Source organism: Martes martes, assembly GCF_963455335.1.
Source record: "Martes martes genome assembly, chromosome: 2".
Lineage (NCBI taxonomy): Eukaryota > Metazoa > Chordata > Mammalia > Carnivora > Mustelidae > Martes > Martes martes.
The window spans coordinates 98,793,107-98,818,775 of NC_137889.1; the positions used below are offsets into that span (position 1 = coordinate 98,793,107).

A 25,669-nucleotide genomic window follows, 5' to 3' on the forward strand; every position below is an offset into this window, starting at 1 on the left:
AGAAAGGTCTCAAATACACAACCTAACCCTACACCTAAAGGAGCTGGAGAGAGAACAACAAAGAAAGCCTAAACCCAGCAGGAGAAGAGAAATCATAAAGATCAGAGCAGAAATCAATGAAATAGAAACTAAAAAAACAATAGAACAAATCAACAAAACTAGGAGCTGGTTCTTTGAAAGAATTAATAAGATTGATAAGCCCCTGGCCAGACTTATCAAAAAGAAAAGAGAAAGGACGCAAATAAATAAAATCATGAATGAAAGAGGAGAGATCACAACCAACACCAAAGAAATACAAACAATTATAAGAACATACTACGAGCAACTCTATGGCAACAAATTTGACAACCTGGAAGAAATGGATACATTTCTAGAGATGTATAAACTACCACAACTGAACCAGGAAGAAATAGATAACCTGAACAGACCCATAACCAGTAAGGAGATTGAAACAGTCATCAAAAATCTCCAAACAAACAAAAGTCCAGGACCAGACGGCTTCCCAGGGGAATTCTACCAAACATTTAAAGAAGAATTAATTCCTATTCTCCTGAAACTGTTCCAAAAAATAGAAATGGAAGGAAAACTTCCAAACTCATTCTATGAGGCCAGCATCACCTTGATCCCAAAACCAGACAAGGATCCCACCAAAAAAGAGAATTACAGACCAATATCCTTGATGAACACAGATGCAAAAATTCTCACCAAAATACTGGCCAATAGGATCCAACAGTACATTAAAAGGATTATTCACCACGACCAAGTGGGATTTATTCCAGGGCTGCAAGGTTGGTTCAACATCCGCAAATCCATCAATGTGATACAATACATTAATAAAAGAAAGAGTAAGAACCATATGATACTCTCAATAGATGCTGAAAAAGCATTTGACAAAGTGCAGCATCCCTTCCTGATTAAAACTCTTCAAAGTGTAGGGATAGAAGGCACATACCTCAATATTATCAAAGCCATCTATGAAAAACCCACCGCAAATATCATTCTCAATGGAGAAAAACTGAAAGCTTTTCCGCTAAGGTCAGGAACACGGCAGGGATGTCCGTTATCACCACTGCTGTTCAACATAGTACTAGAAGTCCTAGCCTCAGCAATCAGACAACAAAAAGAAATTAAAGGCATCCAAATCGGCAAAGAAGAAGTCAAACTATCACTCTTTGCAGATGATATGATACTATATGTGGAAAACCCAAAAGGCTCCACTCCAAAACTGCTAGAACTTATACAGGAATTCAGTAAAGTGTCAGGATATAAAGTCAATGCACAGAAATCAGTCGCATTTCTTTACACTAACAACAAGACAGAAGAAAGAGAAATTGAGGAGTCAGTCCCATTTACAATCGTACCCAAAACCATAAGATACCTAGGAATAAATCTAACCAAAGAGGCAAAGAATCTATACTCAGAAAACTATAAAGTACTCATGAAAGAAATTGAGGAAGACACAAAGAAATGGAAAAATATTCCATGCTCATGGATTGGAAGAACAAATATTGTGAAAATGTCTATTTTACCTAAAGCAATCTACACATTTAATGCAATCCCTATCAAAATCCCATCCATTTTTTTTAAAGAAATAGAACAAATAATCCTAAAATTTATATGGAACCAGAAAAGACCTCGAATAGCCAAAGGAATATTGAAAAAGAAAGCCAAAGTCGGTGGTATCACAATTCCAGACTTCAAGCTCTATTACAAAGCTGTCATCATCAAGACAGTATGGTACTGGCACAAAAACAGACATATAGACCAATGGAACAGAATAGAGAGCCCAGAAATAGACCCTCAACTCTATGGTCAACTAATCTTCGACAAAGCAGGAAAGAATATCCAATGGAAAAAAGACAGCCTCTTCAACAAATGGTGCTGGGAAAATTGGACAGCCACATGCAGAAAAATGAAATTGGACTATTTCCTTACACCACACACGAAAATAGACTCAAAGTGGATGAAGGACCTCAATGTGCGAAAGGAATCTATCAAAATCCTTGAGGACAATGCAGGCAGCAACCTCTTTGACCTCCACCGCAGCAACTTCTTCCTAGGAACATCGCCAAAGGCAACAGAAGCAAGGGCAAAAATGAACTATTGGGATTTCATCAAGATCAAAAGCTTTTGCACAGCAAAGGAAACAGTTAACAAAACCAAAAGACAACTGACAGAATGGGAGAAGATATTTGCAAATGACATATCAGATAAAGGGCTCGTATCCAAAATCTATAAAGAGCTTATCAAACTCAATACCCAAAGAACAAATAATCCAGTCAAGAAATGGGCAGAGGACATGAACAGACATTTCTGCAAGGAAGACATCCAGATGGCCAACAGACACATGAAAAAATGCTCCACATCACTCGGCATCAGGGAAATACAAATCAAAACCACAATGAGATACCACCTCACACCAGTCAGAATGGCTAAAATTAACAAGTCAAGAAATGACAGATGCTGGCGAGGATGCGGAGAGAGGGGAACCCTCCTACACTGTTGGTGGGAATGCAAGCTGGTGCAACCACTCTGGAAAACAGTGTGGAGGTTCCTCAAAAAACTGAAAATAGAGCTACCCTACGACCCAGCAATTGCACTCCTGGGTATATATCCTAAAGATACAAACGTGGTGCTCCGAAGGGGCACGTGCACCCGAATGTTTATAGCAGCAATGTCCACAATAGCCAAACTGTGGAAAGCGCCTAGATGTCCATCAACAGATGAATGGATAAAGAAGATGTGGTATATATACACAATGGAATACTATGCAGCCATCAAAAGACATGAAATCTTGCCATTTGCGACGACGTGGATGGAACTAGAGGGTATCATGCTTAGCGAAATAAGTCAATCGGAGAAATATAACTATCATATGATCTCTTTGATATGAGGAAGTGGAGATGCAAGGTGGGGGGGTTTGGGGGGAGGTAGGAAAAGAAAAAATGAAAAGATGGGATTGGGAGGGAGACAAACCATAAAAGACTCAATCTCAAGAAACAGACTGAGGGTTGCGGGGGGGAAGGGGGACGGGAGAGGGTGGTGGGGAAATGGACATTGGGGAGGGTATGTGCTATGATGAGTGCTGTGAAATGTGTAAACCAGACGATTCACAGACCTGTACCCCTGGGGATAAAAATACATTATATGTTTATTAAAATAAAAAAATTAAAAAAAAAAAATAAAAAATAAATAAAAAAAAAGAAATAAACAAATTCAGAAAAGTAGAAAACAACAGAAAATAGAGATTTTGTAACCTGGTTATAAAAACAAAATCCACCTATTCCCAAATATGTTAGTAACAAAGGGGACCCACTAAAAACATATAGTCAGAGAATAGTTTAAAGAAAAAGGATAAAGAATGACATGTGAGACAAATTCTAACAACAACAAAAGGCTGATATAGCTAAAATGTATTAGTAGAGATAAAGAGGGGCATTATAATATGACAGAATATTCAGTTCAACAGAAGTCTAGAATATGTAGTCACCTATAATGGTACTGATTCAAAAATTTTTAAGTTAAAGTTAAACAGACCATGAGGAGTAATTGTAAAATACATCATTATAGTGGGTTTTTTTGACATACCACTCAAAATAATTAATACATTAAATAAGATAGAGAAGATATGAAAAACTCAATTAATAAATAACCTTGGTCTAGCTGACATCTATAGCATTACATGCAAATATTGACAAATACACATTTATAAGTGTAAGAGAAATATTTACTAAAATACTATGTATTAGGCTATAAAACAAGTTTAAAGAGATTTCAAAAACTGGGTAGTACGTAAATAACATTTCTTGACTTACAAAATTTACAATTTAGTTAATAACTATAAAAAATTATATTTTTAATAAGGCTATAAGCATTTGAAAAATTTAAATATAGTTTTAAATAACATAGGTCAAAGTATATATGATAATGTAAATTAGGATAAGTGTAGAACTGAATGATACCAAAAATACTAAAATAATACCAAAAATACCAAAAAATAAATAAATGCTATTGCTATAAACCAGTGAGATTTTGAAACTATCTACTTACAAATAGAGGAATAATTAATTAAAAACTTTCCAAAACTCTTTTTCTTAAAACCAGAAGGAACAAACAAAATCTGACAACAATGACAAGGAAAATTCAAGAAAGGAATATTGCAGGCTAACCTCATTCATAAATACATGTGATGTAGAACAATCCTTGAGATAATATTATAGATCTAATTGTGAAAAACAAAGCAACAAAATGTCTATGAAATTATTTAAGAACTATGATAGGGAAATAATTCTTAAACGAGACATAAAAGCAGTGACTTTAAGGAAAAGATTAGTAAATTCAATATTAAAATTGAGAAGTTACATTTATTAATAGAAATCACTAAGAAACTGAAAAATGAATCAGAGAAGAGATTGTATTTACAGAATGTATAGCTATCAAATATAACCATAATATATTAAGAACTACTAATCAATAATAAAAGTAACATAATAGATGAATAGAAAAGACACACGAAAAGGCACTCTCAAAAAAAATCCAAATGACCAAGGAACATTTGAAAAAATGTTAAACTTCATTAGTCATTAGGAAAATGGATAATAAAGCCTCACTGAAATACTCCTAACTCTGAAATGGCTAAAATGAAAAAGATAGACACCACCAAACGTTAGTGAGATAGTGGAACAACTGCAACTCTTATATATTACTGGTGGGAATATAAACCACTACCTATACTGGGAAAAACTGTTGGGTAAGATCTAATAAAATGGAACATCCACCAGACACTGTGACCCAGAAACTCCAGTCCTAGGCATATAAATTAAGAGAAATGCATATTTATATTCACTATTAACTATTCAATACTCAATATTCAATATTCAATATTAACAGTACTCATGAGAGCACTAAACTGGAAATAACCCAAATTTTCATCCATAATAAGATAAGTAAGATTGATAAAGAAATTGTGATATCTTTTTTTTAATATTTATTTTATTTTAGAGAGAAAGACAGGGAATGCGAGAGTGGGGGAGAGGCAGAGGGAGAAGGAAAGAATTTCAAGCACACTCTCTGCTGTGCACAGAGCCTGACTTTGGGCTCCATCCCATGACATACGAGACTATGACCTGAGCTGAAACCAAGAGTCAGGCACTTAACTGACTGAGTCAGCCAGGTGCTCCCGTGACATATTCTTATGCTGAAAATGAACTAATGATTGCCACCTAAAACAACATTGTTTATAGGCCACAAATTATAAGGTTGAGTGAAAGAAGCCATAAACAAAATACACCTAATTACTCAATTTACACAAGTTGAAGATAGTGAAAATAAAGCAATGATGATAGAAGCCAGAATAATGGTTAGTGACCAGGACAGAGTTACAGGAGGGGTTAAGGATGCTTGTAATGTTCTGTTTTTTCATCTGATAACGGTTACATGGACAGTTCAATTTATGAAAATGCACTGACATATGAACTAATAATTTGTGTACTTTTCTATAATATTTTTAATGTAATGGTTTATTAGTAGGTAAAGGTTTCATTGTCTCCTGGAAATATAAATTTGTTATTTCCATTATTGCTTTGTAATACATTTATAATAAAAATTACATGATATCCAAAATGGGTAGAGATGGACACACTGAACCTATGTTGGTATAATTTAGCTTTATGTATAAAAAATAGACTTTTAAAATATATATTTAATATTGTATCATTTCTTAGAATTCCACATTTCATTATATTTCCTCAAAATGAAAATCACTCTGTAGTGAAGAAAAAACTGCACATATAATCTTAAGCTCAGAAATGAAAACTTTTAACAACATGGGAATAACGTTTTAAAGGAATTGCAATATATTCAGGTAACCAATGCTGACTCTTCAAAGTAAGGTACCAAAAAAATCAATTTTTATCACTTGATATCTATTGCAATTGGAGAGCAATGTCAACTCACTGACACACTAATGGGTTTCAAAATATTTCAAAAAGAACAAGGAAATTGTTAAGTGTTTTAATTGAAATGTAGTTGTAGGTATAACAAATTGAATAATATGATCTTTCTATAAGGCTACCATATAAAACTCTCATAACATAATAAATTCACAGAATTGTCTACATTTTATGTAACTTTATATAATAATCCTACATTAAACTATTTATTTATTTATTTATTTATTAAAACTTTTATTATATTTTCTACTATAAAAAGAGCTGTTTTTCTGTGTTCCAAGTGTCTGAATTCTAATTTAATTTTAGAACAGTTGTGTAGCATTTCCAAAGAGGATTGGCTCTACAAAAGTAGACATAGCTTGCTTGAAAAGAATATTATAGGGGCTTCCACGCCTCAGGTCTGATCTCAGGGTCCTGGGATCGAGACCTACACCTTGGGTTCCCTGCTCAGTGGGAAGCCTGCTTCTCCTTCTCCCATTCCCCCTGCTTGTGCTCCCTCTCTCACTATGTCTCTTTCTGTCAAATAAATAAATAAAATCTTTTTAAAAGAGAGAGAGAGAGAAAAGACATTATATCTAACTGAAACATATTTTTCATGTGTTCAACTGTAACATTATCCTACATGGAAACAATTAAACCTAAAGTAAGATACTAGGTTTTCTAATTCATGTGGTATAAAATTAACAGTTGTAAAATCATAATTTCTGACTACAATGATTATAGTAATCACATATAAAAAGTAGAACTACTTCAAGAATATAACAATCTTCAGTTTTGCTATCTCCTTCTACTTCCTTAATTTTCCCTTCTTGTTATTTAGTTAGTAACAGTTTATGCTTTGATTCTCCTAATTTCTACGATTATATTCCCTGGGCTGAGAAGAAACATCCTCTCTCCAACAAACACACACATTTCTACACTTTACACTTTACTACCATTCAACCAGGTCAAGAAAATCTATCTTCCTCCTTCCCTTCCCATCTTTCTTTCCTTTCCCCCTAATCCTCTCCCCTTATCCTAATATTAATATCACATTATTTTCAATAAAACTCTTCCATGTTGGAGTGGTATATCAAACTAGCACAACCTGTGCCTGGCACATTTAGATTCCTTTCAACCAACAGTACAGAAACTATGGTGAATATGTAACCAGACCTGAATCTAGAGTAGTAGTTTGGCCAGTGACACAGCTGGGTGTTATTCAGAATTAAAATTACAACAGAATAAAAATCATATTAGCCCTTCCCCCCAATTTCTTTTTTCTTTCTCTCTTAAGATGCACTTCCTCATAGTATATACCGGGGAAGGAAGTATGAAGATTGTCTCATTATTTTTTATATTCTCCACAGCATGGTGGGTCCTTCATCCACTCCCAGGCTAATACTATGGGCTGGGGACAGGGAGAGGTAACAGGGAGTTACTGTTTAATGATTATAGAGTTTCAATTATACAAGATGAAAAGAGTTCTGAGTATGGATTGTGGTAATGGTTGCAGAACATTATGAATGTATTTAATACCACAGAACCGCACATTTAACAATGGTTAAGATGATCAGGGTGCCAAAAAAATAAAAAATAAAAAAATAAAAAAAATTAAATTAAATTAAATTAAATTTTAAAAAAAAAGATGATCAGGGTGCCTGGGCGGCACAGCTGGTTAATCCTCAGACTCTTGGTTTCAACTCAGGTCTTGATCTCAGGGATCAAGCCCCACATCTGACTCAGTGCTCCTCATGGATTCTGCTTGAAATTCTCTCTCCCTCTCCCATTCTCCCTCCCACTCATGCTCTTTCTCTCTCTCAAATAAATAAATATATATGTTTTTAAAAGGGTTAATGAAGCACCTGGGTGCATCAGTTGGTTAAGCATCGGACTCTTGGTTTAGATTCAGGTCTTGATCTCAGGTTCCTGAGATTGTGCCCTAGGTCAGGCTCCACACTCAGTGCAGAGTCTACTTCTCTCCCTCTGGCCCTCCCCCTGCTCAGGTGCTCTTTCCCTTTAAAATTAATAAATAAAATCTTAAAAATAAATAAATAAATAAAATTGTAAAAATGGTTAAGATGATCAGTTTTATGTTATGTGTATTTTACCACACACAAAATAGAACTTAGAAACCTGTGCATTGACAGAGTTCTGAGCCTTTGGCTCAGGTCATGATGCGGGATCCTGGAACTGAGTCCCTCAGGCTCGCTGCCCAGTAAGAAGTCTGCTTCTCCCTCTCCCTCTGCTTATGCTCTCTCTCACTCTGCTCTCTGTCTTTCAAATAAACAAATAAAATACTTAAAAAATTAAAAAGTGGAGTTAAATCTCCACTTGGCATCAGTGTCATCCCATTCTTTGCAGTCTTTAACTCTAGAGATTATGCTTCTTTCTTTCTCAAGGACTAGGTTCTTGAGGGCATTCTCTCCTAATAAAACAAGTTTCATCAGTAACAAAAATTCAAATAATAATAAAAATCTGACCTGAGGTGAAGACTTCGTGAGTCAAGGATTTTTGTTGTGAGGTTTTGTTTTGTTTTGGGGTGTTTTGTTTTGTTTTGTTTTGTTTTGTTTTGTTTTATGAGGGGGTTGTTGTTGGTTTGATTTTTTAATACAAAGAGAACTGTCTTTGCAACCTCTTTATCTGTTCTTTCAGCTTCCTCAAAATCTTAACATGGTGAAAAGTATAACAGATTAGTAACAATCAGTACTAAAAGGCACAATTATGTAATTTTTGGCTTATTTTCCCTAAGTTCTTCATATATTGTTAAGTCTTTCTCTTTAATCATAAGAAAGTTTGATACTTGTTGCCTCAAAACATAACTGCATTTGAACCAAGACAATTTCTGAGTTTTATTGATTTCTTTGGCCCATTCTTAAATAACATAGTATATGAGCTAATTCACATTAAAGAAACATGCATTGTATGGGGCACCTGGGTGGCTCAGTGGGTTTAAGCCTCTGCCTTCAGCTCAGGTCATGATCTCAGGGTCCTGGGATCGAGCCTCACATCAGGCTCTCTGCTCAGCAGGGGCCTACTTCCCCCTCTCTCTCTGCCTGCCTCTCTGCCTACTTGTGATCTCTGTCTGTCAAATAAATACATAAAATCTTTAAAAAAAAAAAAAAAGAAACATGCACTGTAGTAGAAAATACTATGATTTTCATAATCAAATTATATTCCATTGACTTCTGTGTATTATGTCAAATTGTCTGTCATTAGCAGTCATTTTATTTCCAATGTCTTTCTATAATATATATATTAGTGTACTTAGCTTTTTATTTCTTTCCATTGATTTAATTTGAAGAAAATAATGTAATTCAAATGTTTGTCAATCTTGGACTTTCACTCTCAAATAACATCAATTCATCCATTTACCAATAAATTTATATGTGATTTTGCAAACAATTATGACATAGGGGACACTAATAATTGATTTTTATTATAATTATCTGTGGACATTTTTTTCCCTTGCTAGATATAAGATATTTGAGGATAAGGATTGAGTAGTACTCCTTTATTCATAGCAATGCCTGAAATATAGGATGTGCTCAAAAAGTATTTTTTATAAAGAATGAATGAATGAACAAAAAAAATGAACCATTTCAGTCTTATTCCTATTTATTATTTTTTATCTGTATTAATATGAGCAAATTTTTTTTCTTTTTAATTACCTGACTTTCTATTTTCTCCCTTTTAAAGACAGTGATCATTACCTCATAAGATTGTTATAACGATCCAGACATATATGTGAAATGTTTTGAAAACTATAAACTTTCATTCAAATAAAACTCATCATTTTTAATCATTAATTTATCTAAATTGAGCAATTTTCCTCCGTGTGACTATTATTTACCCAACTCTAATATTCTCTCCCACCTTCTTACATGATATCACAACATGGATCATCTTATTACATTACCTTATCAAACATTTCTTAGTTTAATATTACTTAACCTTCCTCTTGATTCAACTTCAATTGCAGGCCTGAACACATCTCCAACTTAATAAATTGCATAGAATATCAACTTCCTATTCTTGGACCACATCACCATTGAGACCTATACTGAAGCCTTGTCTTGCCAACCAGTCCAATTATTCCATATTTTTACTTAGCACTAACTTTATCTGCCTTCATTTGTCTTTCTCTGCTTAGAAATTGTTCTGATTATCTACTGCTACATAAAAATCTACCTCTCAATACCAGTGGCTTCAAATAAAAATAATCATTTATTTTGCTCAAAAATCTGCACTTTAGGCATGACTCAGAAGAAAAGGTTTATCTCAGCAGTACAGGGTGTCAGCTGGGGCAGCCTGACTAAGTACTAAAGGTTCTGCTTCCACTTCCACTTACTTACAGGGCTGGCTAGTCCTTGCTGGATGTTGGCTGGGAGATAGGCCTGGGAGCCTCATTTCCTCTTCACGGACCTCTCCCTGGCTGCTTGGTTTGTGCACTGGTAGGATGGCTAGTTTCAAAAGTAGGCATTCAGAGAAGACTATCCAGAAGTGCATGAAGTTTCTACAATTTAGCCTCAAAAGTCACATAGCAACTCTTTTGCCACACTCTACAGAAGCAATACCAAAGGGCCACCAGGGAATTAGAAATAAACTCTAGCACTCAATGACAGCAGTATCAATTCTGAACTGTGTGAAGAACTATAGGATGAAATATATAATGGCAAAAACTTTGGAAAACACAATCTTCCATAGTCCATTCTCTTGCCACAATCTTCCATAGTCCATTCTCTTGCCATATATAAAATACAAGCCACCCTACTGTGAGAACTCCCAAATTTCACCCCATTGTTGCATTAATTTGAAGTTCAGAATCTTGTCATCGAATTCTGGTTCAGATGGTATCAGACTCCTCTGATTTAGTTCCTCTGTACAACTCTTTGAACACCATTCTTCTCAACCTAAAGGCCTTGAACTAAAGAGACAATTTACTGCCCCACAGATATTCTATAGACTAATGGTAGAACAGACATAAGATAAAGGCTAACAACACAGCTATTCAAAAGGAGAAAGACAGGAAGAACATAGCAGTCAGAGTCTCAGGGCATTTCAAATCCACCAGAGTACATGTTGCTAGTTCCAGGATTAGGATCCAGTCCTAACTCCTTGGGAGTTGCTCAATATGTTTCACGACTCCATTCTGTGGGTTTCTGGTTCTGTTCTCTTAAGTCATTTTTTTTTCCATGAAAAGTAGCCTGTGTTTGCAACTAGGTGGTTTTTCAGCCAATTTCCTACCTATAGAAATTTGAAAGTCCGAAGGCCTCCTTTTATTTTATATACTGCATCTATCCCTCTTAGTTCCAGGCTAATGTAATTATTTTTTAAATGTGTGGCCTCTTTGCTTTATCAATTTATAATTCACTCCATTATATAAAGTTATACCCACAAAATGTTTGAGATAAGCTCTCCTCTATATAATGTCTATATAAAATACATATATCATCAATTATTCTTTATACCTTTATAACATTTTCTACTTTAAGGCTATAACTCTACATCAAACTTTGATTCTATTATCCTTTATGTTCTAAATACTGTGTACCAGTTCTTTCCTACCCGTGCCCCCTGCATACTTATTCTCTCCTTCTCAAATGAAGTTTTTCCCATAGTCTTCAAGATTCTTTAGTATTCAAAAAGTGAATAACTCCAAAAACTCAATGTACTATGCATAGGATAATTTTGCCTATAATATATATCTGTTAATAAATATGAAGGGCACCTTGGTGGCTCAGTCAGCTAAACCTCTGCCTTCAGCTCAAGTCAGGATCTCAGGGTCCTGGGACTGAGCCCCAAGGCGGGCTCCCTGCTCAGCTCTCTCTCTCATAAATAAATAAATAAATAAATAAGGTCACTTGCAAACTATGTATAAATAATAATTTCTTTGAAATGTATATAAAGTGCCCAATGAAACAAAATTGAGATTGAAAATAATAAAATTAGTTCATTTTCAATTAAAACATTTCCATCACTTTCTTGAGGCAGGGAGGGGCAGAGGGACAGGGAGAGAGAGAATCTCAAGCAGGCCCCATGCTCAGCATGGAACCCAACTCACGTCAGTCAACTGAAAGAGCCACCCATCCATTTATTTTTAATAAAGATACAGAATCAACAAATCCTCAAATCCTCAAAAAATTTCATCTATTTTTGCCTATACTGAATTACCTTGCATTTTAACATCTCAAAAGCATTTCTGTAGGCTATAGAAAAGTGACAACAAAAACTATGTATTTACTGCACTAGATTAACTGTACCCAGCAAAAGGGATAAACTGCATTTTAATGAACTCTATAGCATTTCTGAGGCTATCATATTACAAGCCACTGAGAAAATAGAATAAATAATTAGTTTTTACACTACACTGACTTTTATGTCAAAGGTATTACTTATGTTTATTGAAAAGGTGAACAAAACTACCTACATGGTATATGTTCAATTAACTTCCAAGATAAAATATATTTGTTTCCTGAAATAAATTCCTGTGGGAATGTGATGCAGAAATCACAATGTTATTTTCATGAGAAATGATCTATACTTCCAACATAAAGTAAGTCTCAATACCTCTTATGTTTGGCCTTCAAATATTGTCTTACATGCCACACACGGTACGGAATCTTCCATTCATTTAAAAATAAAAATCTTGCTTTAAGCTTCAATTGTTTTTCTTCATTTAAAAATCTTAAAATAAGTTTTATTTACTATAAAGCAATGTACATTCATTTAGAGGAAACAAACAAAAGCAAAACAAAATCTTTAACAAACTGAAGGAGGTTACTTATATATTATTTTTCAATAAGGCCCTCTCTGATAACATTCTTTGAAACTAGGGGTCCTGGGATTGAGTGCCACATTGGGCTCTCTGCTCGGCAGGGAGCCTGCTTCCCCCTCTCTCTGTGCCTGCCTCTCTGCCTACTTGTGATCTCTTGCTCTGTCAAATAAATAAATAAACAAAATCTTTAAAAAAAAAAAAATTCTTTGAAACTATACTCAACCTGCTCTGAACTTCATCTTCCTTCTCTCTCTCATCTTTCTTCATAGCATTTATAACCACCTGGTATTCATTCTTTTTTCTTTCTTCTTTTCTTTCTTTATTTTTTCTTTGCTTTCGTCTATCAATTTATTGATCTATTTCTTCTATTCTATTAAATGTCTCTTATACCTCAAATTAAGCTCTATGAAACAATAATGTTTATATTTTGTTCAAGGCCCTGGAATAGTGGTGAATACAAAAGAGACTCAATGCATATTTATTAAATGACCCTCAGTGCATATTTGTTAAATTATTAATCAAATAAATCTTATCTTGTTTCCAGGTTTAAATATATATACCACGTTTAAAATTTTCATAGGACTCCATCCATTTGATGTATGAGAATTAACTAAACCCCATTCTTCTTTCATTTAGTACATTTTAAACTTTCATTACTAGTGTTCTTTGGTGAACTTCCTTGATTCTTAAATTTGGGGTATACCATTAATTAGTCCCCTAGGTAATCCCAGAAGTTGGATTTTGGGGTTAAATGGCATATATATTTGAAAGCCAGCCTGCCCTTGAGAATCACTGATATCAACTTATACTTCCACCACATTGTATGAGACCCCCCCCAGTTCTCTACACTCGATATTTTCATTCATTTTCTTTTTACATTTGCTGAGAATTTCCTTCCTCTAAATGTCCAAAAACAGGTCAATATGAGCAATAAAGAAATGTTTAAGCCCTTTTCCAGTTAGCTAAAATTTTACTTTACCTGAGCTGGATCAATCACAAAATCATTTACATATTTATGAATTAAAACTTGATGCAATAAGAGTAGATTGCTTTATAATGTGATGCACCTCATTTAATAATCTCTTCATTAAATTTTTCTAATGTGTTTTCATTGGTTATACAACATTTAATGGTCTAACCTATACTGATTGCAAATATACTATTTCCCTCTTTAATTTAGACTAATGAAAATGAATTTTACATTTATATTTATACTATTCATTTATAAATAAAACAATTATTCCATGATGTTAATAAAAGTTCTAAAACAATTTGAAATAAATATATCAACATAAATGTTGAGCGACTGAATGAATGCTCCATAAATTGATAAGTCCCATAAGACTATTACCCATTTATCAACCAAACTCGTAACTCATAATTTATCATTTGCAACCTCATTTCTCAACACTGTAACTACAAATGTAAAATATCTAGTAATCAATTTTAATTTGCCAATTATTCTATTTATGGATAGAAAGATAACAATATACATGTTAAGTTCTATAAGGCAAAATACTGAATTTTTAGTAATATTATGACTCAAGGAATGAACATGCCTATCATGCTCTATAAATTGATTCAATTTTACAGTTTCATTTATGTGTATATGTATATACACACATAACAACACAAAATAATTTTATCTGATTTATAAAATATTTGATGTATAACTGAAAAAGGTCCTTCCCATTAGGATTAAGGTAAAATAAAATTACCAATGTTTAAATGACAATAGGATTAAAAAATATTTTTTAAAAGTTTTTATTTAAATTCAAGTTATTAACATACAATGTAATACTAGTTTTAGGTGTACAGTTTAGTGATTTAACACTTACATGCATCTCCCGGTGCTCATCATGATAGGTGCACTCCTTAATCCTCATCACCTATTTAATCCATTCCCCAAACCTCATTTCTTTATCTTCTCTCTGGTAACCAACAATTTGTTCTCTATAGTTAAGAGTCTGTCCCTTGGTTTGCATGTGTCTTTTTTTGCCCCCTATGATAATTTGTTTCTTAAACTCCACATATGAGTGAAATCATATGGTATTTGCCTTTCTCTAACTGGCTCATTTCACTTTGCATAATACTGTCTATCTCCATACACATCCATTGCAAATGGCAAGATTTTGTTCTTTTTTATGGCTAATATTCCAGTGTATGTAAGTATGTATATAGAAATAGAGATAGAGATGATAGATAGATGATAGAGACAGAGATAAGATAGATAGAGATAGAGATATATCACAGCTTCTATATCCATTTATCAGTCAACGGACATTAGAGCTCTCTCCATAATTTGGCAATTGCAGATAACATTGCTATAAACATCGGGGTGTATGTATACCTTCAAATTAGCATTTTTGTATTCTTTGGGTAAATACCTGGTAATGCGATTGCTGGATTATAAGGTAGTTCTGTTTTTTACTTTTTGTAGAACTTCCGTACTATTTTCCAGACTTGCTGCATCAGTCTGCATTCCCACTAATAGTATAAGAGGGTTCCCCTTTCTCCACATCCTCATCAACATCTGTTGTTTCTTGAAAAAACACTTCTCTCTTAATTTAATTCTAAGATATGATATGAAAGGATAACATTCATAGGATAAAAATTGATACAAAGCATAAAACCAACAGAACCACTATCCCTGTATCTTTTGATTATATGCCAATGATTTTTTTTTAAATCACAAGACTTATCATATTAAGTTAGATGGTATTCCCAGCAAAAGTTAGATGGTATTAAGAATTATAAACAGAAATGGGCTATTCTCATTTTAGAACAGACCATATTACTATGCATAAACTAAAAAGAATCAAGAATTCTTTGTTATACTCATTAATAAAAAACCTAGCTTAAGTAAAAATCAATTAAAAATGAGGAATCTATTTAGGAGTTGATAATACCACACTTGAATATCTTTTCCTTGATTGGATCAGTATAAGAGAATTAGGACAAATGGAAGTTAATTTTCAATTACCAGAATGAAGCACGGATATTAATTGAATTGGCCCTGGTCACCTACTAAATCTATATTCAAGACATGTTTTCAAGATGGTATATCTTAAATAGTAGATTAAATTTAAAAATATGAACAATTCTAATCACTACAATATCTGCACATGTCAGATGAAATCAAATTTTATACATCATAGTATCAGGTAGTACCTTCAGAAATCCATTTTTTTTCTGACAAGATTTTACACTTCTAATGAGCTTCAGAGCTTCTGAAAATGACTTTAAAATACAGTCTTATTGATCTTTAGTATTCTCAGGAGAGCCAAGTGGGTAGCAAATATTTTCTTAATTTTGTAAAATAATAAAACTAATAAAACCATTAGTGAATTTACTTGCCCTATGTTAAATCCTGAAACAATGAAAAGTCGCAGTGCCAATCCTGTCACCTAACTGAAACTCCTATACCTTCCAACTACAAAAATTTTTATGGAGAGAGCAGTAAAGGCAGAGAGAAAAAAATAATCTTCAGAAAATATGAAGTTCAACATAATTTATTTCAAGAGACCCTTAAGTGGATATTTATTTATTATTTGATTGTGCTTGATGATCGTGACCATGGTAATACCAGAACTTGAAAGAATTAATTTCCCTGCACCACTTCTGCATAACAAAGCTAAAACCTGACAAAATCAGCAATGGTACAGTAACTCAAGAGAAGAAAAAGAAAATTTTAAAAAGTTAAATTTTGATGTATAACAGATCTTTAACTGGGCAATATACTTGATTATTGAAAGACAATGAGAAACAAAGTAAGCCTCTATGGATCACAGGTTCTCTGAGTATTCTCATTTGCTGACATGTTTTTCATCAGAAACCCTGAATGAGTTTCTCCATTTTGTTTCATTTTTTTCTTTTAATACTCTCATAAAGAGCCATTAAAACAGTTTGGTTGTTTGGTGGAAATATATTTCAAAATTATTGTTGAAAACTATTGTTCCTATTTTCTATCTAGTTTTCCTGTGTGAAAAAATACAGCTAACTGATTTAACCTCATTACCAAGGAAAGTTAATGCATTCATTTTTAGTCTAAGAATAGTATTACTAGCAGCTGAACTAATCCCAATTTTAAAAATCAAAATTGTTTTTGGAATTGTAATTCCCCCCAAAAATGTTTATTTTTTTTACATGGATGTTTTCTTGATACTTGAGAAAAATTAAAATAATTCCCTGAGAATAACATGCTATATGTCTTGAATATGACTTTACAAATCATAGTCTATTGCTTTCTCCTCTAACAGTTCTAGTATATTAAGAATTTTGGGTTTTTCCCTAATAGAAAATGACTTTACTAACTTTAAGTTAAAACTCATAAGATGGTCTTTGGTAAAATTAAGAGTCATGAAACTCCAAACAAATCTTACAGTTGAAAAAAAAAATCTAAAATCTTTCACTGAATAAGCAGATATCTTTTTTATCCTATATATTTAAAAGAGGCATGGTAAATGTAAAGGTATGTTTATAATTGTCTATTTTTACATGGAAACCTTAGATTTTTTTTTTCTCAAAGCTTTAAAATAACAGTCTGTAATTACCTGGCCCATCAGTCACTTTCTGTAGGCACCGCGGAGTTGTGCTAAGAAAGGAGGCATGTTTCAGTTTAGCCACAAAACTACGAGGCGGCATGTATTTATGTTGAACTTGGGACATTTCATATGATTTTTGAACATCATAGCTGCCAGGTGCTGGAATATCCTGAAAAGAATTTCAATGGATGAGCATTAACATGTCTTAAATGGAAAATACATAAAACCATGTAGCACAGATGTTCACACTAAGCAATGCCATAAGTGGAAAAATATGAAAATTCTCTTAATCGATTAAAAAAAATTAAAAGACTATTCTTAAATTTATACCCTTCTTATAAGACTGTAAATTTGCTTGTCAAAACTTAAGGTAAAATAAACAGAATTATGAAATTTAGGACCATATTCTTTAAAAAAACCTTTCATATTATAGATCAAACTTTCATTTTCAAGTGTTATAATGAAAATCAAATTTCATACAGGAATGAAAATGATTATTTATTTTCATAAGAAGCAATACTATCACTACTATACTGTTCTATGTGAGCACACTTAACTTATTCTACAAATGAGACTGCTTATTTCATTTTTAATAGATTCCAATTAATTTGAAAGCCTTCCCCTTTTATCATTTATGGTTGTTTATATGCTCTACAGTTATATTAACATTTTTAATCAACATAAGTCACATGGAAATTAATAACTGTAATAATAATTCTAAACTCAATTAAATATAAAATATCATATATTTGTTGCACAATTAATGCCTATAAACTATTAACTAATTATTTCAATGAAAAACTTTTTAACTCATTTTCCTCAAATTATTTTAAAATATGACATATTCTATGTAACATATCTGTTCATCTCTATTATGTATAAAAAAACAACTTCTCAAGTTTTAATGTTTTTCTAGTAGGCAGGACACTTACATGGCTAATGGTGTAGACTCCAGCTCTAGACTCGGGTTTCAAATATCTGCTCCTTACTTTTTTAGGGACCCTAGGCAAGCCACTTAAACTGTGGGATTCTTAATTTCCTCATTTGTAACTGGAGAAAATAATAGTATTTATATCATATGCCATAAGGGTTGTTATGAGAAATAAATGAGTTAAAACAAGTAAAATACTTACATTGGTACCTAATTCCATAAAAGCATTAGATAATCTTACTATTCTACAAAAGTTAATTTCAATACAAAAAAAAATAATAAACAATGAAATTCAGGGTTTGGGCTAATAGGGAAGTATTTTAATGTTTCAAGTAATTCAAACAAATTTGGATACTGAAAAATCATACTTTTAAAGTCCATCGAGGAGCCATACTTTATAAAACATACTTTCTCTTGTTTCTCATGCCCTTATCTCCTTCAAGCATATGCCAACAACATTATCTTCTATTTCCAAAGAATCATTAAATATGGTATGTGTACTGGGGAGGAGATTCTTACATGAAAACCCACATTTCTGCTTTAAGTTCCGTGTCAAAGAGCAAATACCACACTCTGTAAGTCAACTAAAATATGTCAGCAGTTGTTTGCTTGCCAGCATCAACAGAATATTTAGTAAGGGTAGGCTGAAGATAAGCAATACCAGTAGTAGCTCCAAAGATGACTTCTGGATCTTTTGGGGCTGCTTCTGTGGTGTGTGAAGGCAAAGTGGGAGAGAGTGCCAAAGCACAAAGAAATCTTGAGTGCACACAATAGACTCAGAGTGTTTCGGGAAGCTTTGCAAAGCTCTTGATTGTACCTACTATATATTTTAATTTTCTCATCTGAAGCGAATCATGGTTATGGCTTCTGTAACACCCTGCCTGGCATCACCACCCATTCCTTTTTCCAGTGCCTAGCCTGTATATGATTGATGGCTTTGGCTGCTGCCATATAGAAACCTCTTTATTATTTTTTTAATGCCTTGAAGCAAAGATAAGAAACTTCATAAGTGATCAGTTTTCTTAAAAAACAGTATATTCCCACCAAGGAAAATTCATCGAACTAGCTATCCTAAATTTCAATTGATTCAATGTGTCCTCTACAAAGTGTAGATATACTACATTTGTTCATGATTGTCTCTTCCTATAGCATATCCATTCTTCTCTGAAAACATATTCCCCACTTTTGTCCTTTTTCAATGCTTCTAAGCTCCTCTTACTCATATTCAATTCTCATTTTGTCTAAGAGACTGATATTTCAAGTCAATTTCCTAGACAAATTGTTACCAAGACAAATCTGAAACATTGTTTAAGAGCAATAATTTAAACATACCTACAGATGGTACTCTAAACACCATTTCAGGAAAAAACAGTATGTAGGAGAAAAAAGTATGTAGAGGTAAGATCATCAAATCTCTGTGGGTGATCCTTTATATACATCACAGAAAATAAGAAAGGCACACAATGAGTGGATATGACAGACATTTCTCATGCTTTTTTTTTTTTTTCAATCTAGTTATTTGTATCCTTTCCCTTTGTTTGGAAAATTTCACATACTTTGCAGCAGATATAAGTCCTGGCACAAAAACTAAAAATGCCTGATTCACATCCTCCTGGTTTAGTTTTTTAGCTAGAACATGAATCTAGGTCATAGGCTTAAATCACAGCCTTTGAACTGGTAGCCAGTTTTTCAAAGAAACACAGAGCATTAAAAATTCCACCCTTTGAGGGGCTGGCAGTGCTAGAAGCTATGTCCAGCTTCCAGGGACAACAAGAGCAAGTAGAAACTGAGGGAAAATGTGATAAAATGCCTGATGAAATAAAAGCTATGCCTCAAGGAAAATAAAGGTAAATCTAAGGTATCCTGATTTCATCTGGAAAATCCAGGCCCTATCAAAAAATGACATAATCATAGAATTAAAATAATTGATATATGTAAAAGTATTAGAATGGTATCTGACACATAATAAGCACTAGTGTTTCCTTCTACTGCCATCATTGTTGTCATTAGCATTATTAATTCTATTAGGTGTGAAACTATGTGTAATCCTCAGTGATATCTTCCTTGCCTAGAGAGATGTCGACTGGCTATTTAAAAGAAAAGCTTCTAGTATTTTAAGCCCTAAACAAATAACAACAATGAAAAGTAGTTAAGTTGTTGGGAATCTCATGAAGACAGAATCCCAGGCAATTTAAAAAAAAAAATCACTAGTTTCAACCAGCCTCAAAGGAAAACACATCACTCCATTTATGTTTTGGAAGAACAATTTCACATACTTTGTGATTTTATTCAATTCTGTCAACCAAGTTGGAGGCCCTACAAAATTTCCTATGCCCAAATACAAGCCTCTTCAAGATACTTAAACTTGAATGGGGTAGGAAGCTAAAGAGTAAAGCTGAAAACTTTGAAGGTGGAATTTGCAGGAAGAAATAAAACAGACCCTCAGGCCTTCAACCCAAAACTCAAAGGGTGACAAGCTCAGAGCCACAAAGGCAGAGTAGAATCTAAATCTTGTGGTACTTATCAGGTAAACTATCACTAGAAGGATGAGCCCACAGCAATATACAACGGATCTGACAGCATTTTATATAAATAAAATGTTAGAAAGCATAATATAATAAAGATCACTAACTATGCTTTGGCTACAATAAGCTTTGATTACATTTTTGCATAAATTGTTCTGGATGTTATTTCATGCCTAAGTATATTCCAGTCATATATAATTTCAATTATATATGAAATTATATATTTCATATATAATTATTAAAATTATTTAATTTATAATTATTTAATATAATTAATATATTTAATTATTTAATATATAATTATTTAAAAAATCACTGGAATTTCTTTTATAATGAAGTTTATCAGTTAAGAAGACTTCAATGAAACTTTCAATCAAAGCTCTGAATCAAAATCTTTAGTCAAATATATATATATATATATTTATATATTTATTTATATATATATTTATATATATATAATAAATAAATATATATATAAATTTATATATATATTTATATATTTATATTTATATAATATTATATATATATTTATATATATATTATATATATTATTTATATAATATTATATATATTATTATTATATAATTATTATATAATATTTATATTATATATATAATATTTATATAAATAATATATAATATTATTTATATAATATTATATATATTTATATATTTATATTTATATAAATTTATATATATAAATAAATATATATATATTTATATATTTATTTATATATATATTTATATATATATATTCACTACACTTAAGGCCTGTAATTTTTTTTACTATATATATATCAAAATCTTTAGTCAAATATATATATAAATATATATATATATTTGACTAAAGATTTTGATATATATATAGTAAAAAAAATTACAGGCCTTAAGTGTAGTGAAATTTTTCTGAATGTGCAGAAAACTTTGATTAAAGGAATTTATACAATGGAATATTACTCAGGCATCAAAAAGAATGAAATCTTGCCATCCAACAATGTGGCTAGAACTAGAGGATATTATGTAAGTGAAATAAATCAGTCAAAGAAAGACAAATACCATATGATTTCACTCATATATGGAATTTAAGAAACAAAGCAAATAAACATGGGGAGGGGTAAAAATAAAATAAGATGAAAATTGAGAGGGAAGAGATTGAACTATAGGAAACAAACTGAGGGTTGCTGGAGGGGAGATGGGTAGGGGGATGGGGTAACTGGGTGATGGGCTTTGAGGAGGGCACTTGATGTAAGGAGCACTGAATGTTATATGCAACTGATGAATCACTAAATTCTACCTAATAAAAATAAAATAAAAAATAAAACTTTTACAAAAACAAAACAAAACAAGCAAATTTACAAGCAATTTACCAATATTTACCAATATGCTTATCCAAGTTGCTTAATTTCAGATTTATAGAGAAGAAAGGCATTTCAGATGATGATCAAATTATCTTTGTTTTGCCTGTCACAAATTATAATTATGAACATGTAGAGTTACCCTTGCCATTTTTCAGCTTTCTTAACATTCATCATATTGAACACATACATTTTTAAATATTTAACTTAGGAAATAATAAGTGTTATTATATTTTATTTTATTTTATTTTTATTTAAAGATTTTATTTATTTATTTGACAGAGAGAGATCACAAGTAGGCAGAGAAGCAGGCAGAGAGAGAGGAGGAAGCAGGCTCCCTGCCGAGCAGAGAGCCCGATGCGGGGCTCGATCCCAGGACCCTGAGACCATGACCTGAGCTGAAGGCAGAGGCTTTAACCCACTGAGCCACCCAGGCACCCCAATAAGTGTTATTTTAGAACAAAAGTATTTTACTACTACAAATATAAAATTATACTGTTAATAAGTGATAGGCAAAAATAGAAAATATTGATTTTATTGTCCGTAATCTCCTGGCACACTAGAAAAGACCTTTTATCCTAACACTGTTTTATAAAAGGGACTAAAAATGTCCCCTATACCATGATACTTCAAGAGTCAGTAAAGAATAATAAAAAGTGCTGGCAGACAAAATCAAGTAGACAATAAAATCATTGATTTCATCTAATTTCTCTATCATACAATTCATACCTGAATCACAAATTTCTAGTTATTTGCTGACATTTTTACTTCATTATCCTCAGACTGCCTTAAAATAAAACCCCTTTATCTTCCTTTCTCCAACTACCCTGCCATCTATCCTTTCTCACCTACCTACAATAATTCCTTATTTAACCAGCTCTGAAAATAGAAAGCTGCATTCACTTTTCTTCACGTTCCTCTCCCATATCTAAAAATTATTAGTTATATCTATTGTAACCTCTCTCACTTTATCCCTTTCTTATCTTAACTACCAAAACAATCCTGCTATGGGCCCTAAAATATACCTGACAACTGTACTATCTCTTTAAACTTTAGGTCTTCAATCTTAAACCATCAACGTCACAGTAGCAAAGAAGTTATACTAAAGCACGACCAATTTCTGCTGGAAAAGTATATTGGTTCCTGAGAGCTGTGGAAAAATTTTTCAGAACATTCTCTTTGGTACTAAAATCCTTTTTAAATTTGGAAGTAAGGGCGCCTAGGTGGCTCAGTTGGTTAAGTAACAGCCTTCAGCTCAGGTCATGATCCTGGAGTCCCAGGATCAAGTCCTACATCAGGCTCCCAGTTCCATGGGGAGTCTCCTTCTCCCTCTGACCCTCTCCCCTCTCATGCTCTCTCTCACTCTCTCTCTCAAATTGATAAATAAAATCTTTAAAAAAATAAAATTAAATAAATAAATTTGGAGGCAAACTTAACAATTATAAAACCCAGTTCTAGCAGAGCCTCTTCTTCCATTCTTGATCACCGTAGATACAAATGATATCCTTCACTTTTCAATTCTTCTGTTACCTATTGTATAAATACACTTACTTATATAAATACATAAACATATGTATACCATATATTTATTTGTATAGGCACATAAACATACAAATAGCTCATTAAACAAATATATATTTATTTGAATATTTATTTCTTTCTTCATCAATATAAGAGCAGGGAGAGGATTTACAGCTCTCTGACGTTTCCTCAGATAAGATTTTATTTGCCTTCTGTATTTGCAGGCAAATTTTTCTTTTATTCCCTCAGTTAAAGAAAGTGGACATTAAAAATCCAGGAGCATAGGAGCTCCACAATAGCATTGGACATGTAGGCCCTTCCATGCTTTCTCTTGTACTGTTCTTATATTGTAGCCCTCATTCTTATGTTCTCAAGATACTCACCATAGCTCTAACCATAACATTCTCATTTCAGAAATGGAGGGAAAGAACAAAAGGCAAAAAAAAAAAAAAAAAATGTGTATAACAACTGAACAACCTTCTCTGAAGAACTTTCCCAATCTGATAACTTTTACTTCCTTTTCATTAATTAAACCTATTCAAATAACTACCCTATAATTACAAAGCAACCTGAAAAAAGTAGTCGTTTTAGCTGGGTACATTGTTCTTCAAATAAAATTGGGTTCTGTTAGTAAAGAAGAAAAAGAGACTAGATATGGCGTTGGTAACTAGTAATCTCAGTCATAACTTTTCTCTGCCTTTGAGGGTTATAAAATTGTAAAATAATTAACTCACTTCTAGTATATTATCTCAGATATTAGACTATCTCTCTCAAAAGTTATTTTGACCCAAGATTTATGGGCTTTGTTCTCTAACTCTTGCTCAACCTCTGGGTCTCAACTTTCCCTCAGTCCATTAGTTCTATCAGGTATCCAGTGATACACTTTCAGAACACACCACTCTCAGTTTTGCAGTGGTAGTTACACTTGCAATTAAATAAGTCTTCAATTATTGTTTAATATCATCATCCCCATAGGTACAGTTCTTGAAGGTTGAGAAAGTATTGTTTCACTGATCAAAGTATCTTCAGTGATGACAAGTGCGTTCCACACAGTAAGTGATCAATGAATATTCTTTTAAAGATTTTATTTATTTGAGAGAGAGCGCGCATGAGCAGAGGGGAGGGGCATAGGGAGAGGAGAAGCAGACTCCCCACTAAGCAGGGAGCCCAATGTAGGGCTTGATTCCTAGACCCTGGAATCATGAACTGAATTGAAGGCACATACTTAGCCAACTGAGCCACCCAAGAGCCCCATCAATGAATATTTTTAATCAATGAGTAAATATATGAGCTAATGAAAGAGTGAATAAATCTATCACTATCTGTCTGCCTTGAAGCCTCTCCTCCCATATTTGGTCTTATCACAGAGCTGCCCCATAACAATAGCGCTGACACAATGACTTCGAAGTATTTTCAACGCCCATAGTGCTTAAATTTATCTCACATACAAGCAGTTCTGTATTAAATGTGTGCTGGGTAAAGACCATTCAAGTACTGTTTTCCTTAAAGATGTTCCGTTTCTTATAAAAGTAAGTGTAATTTATAATCCCAGCAATGATGTAGAAGTATGGATATGCCCATTCATACTGATCAAGGACTAACTTTCATAAAATCATTAGGTAGTTAAATTTGATTAATATTTTATGTGAGATGCATTTACTTCTCTTTGCTATAAAAAAAGTAGACTTTTACTTTTGATGCTTGAGCCTTTCATGACTACCTTTGACTTTGGTTTTATAGAAAAAAAATGTATATCTCAGCAGATTAGAGTAAAACCCATGAACAGAAGTGGTCTGTGTAACCTTTCTTTTCCTGTAAATGCTGATTATACTGAGGAAGGAAAAAAAAAAACAACATAAGATTATTGCCAGTTATAATAGCTCTAATTGACACGATACCATTTCTTTAGAGTTTTATCAACTCAGTACAAATCTATAAGTTGAATGTGAAAAGCAAGAAAATTAATTTAAGTGATTTTTTAAAAAGAACACAATTATTCCTGGATCCAGCTGAACATATTTGGATAAGGCACTAAAAATTATTTTGATAAGCTTAGAAAACTTAAAAGATGTAAATTTTGAATGTG

The 25,669-nt window shown here is 32.7% G+C and overlaps 1 protein-coding gene across 1 annotated transcript in view; it reads right to left on the minus strand.

Moving 5' to 3' along the window:
- Nucleotides 1–25,669, minus strand: part of STPG2 (sperm tail PG-rich repeat containing 2) — a gene marked incomplete at both ends in the record, with an annotated part of 344,118 nt that overhangs the window by 91,204 nt on the left and 227,245 nt on the right. The window contains one exon of the mRNA XM_080796638.1: nucleotides 17,262–17,421. Within this exon, the coding sequence (XP_080652764.1) occupies nucleotides 17,262–17,421 (160 nt within the window). The remainder of the gene's footprint in view (nucleotides 1–17,261; nucleotides 17,422–25,669) is intronic.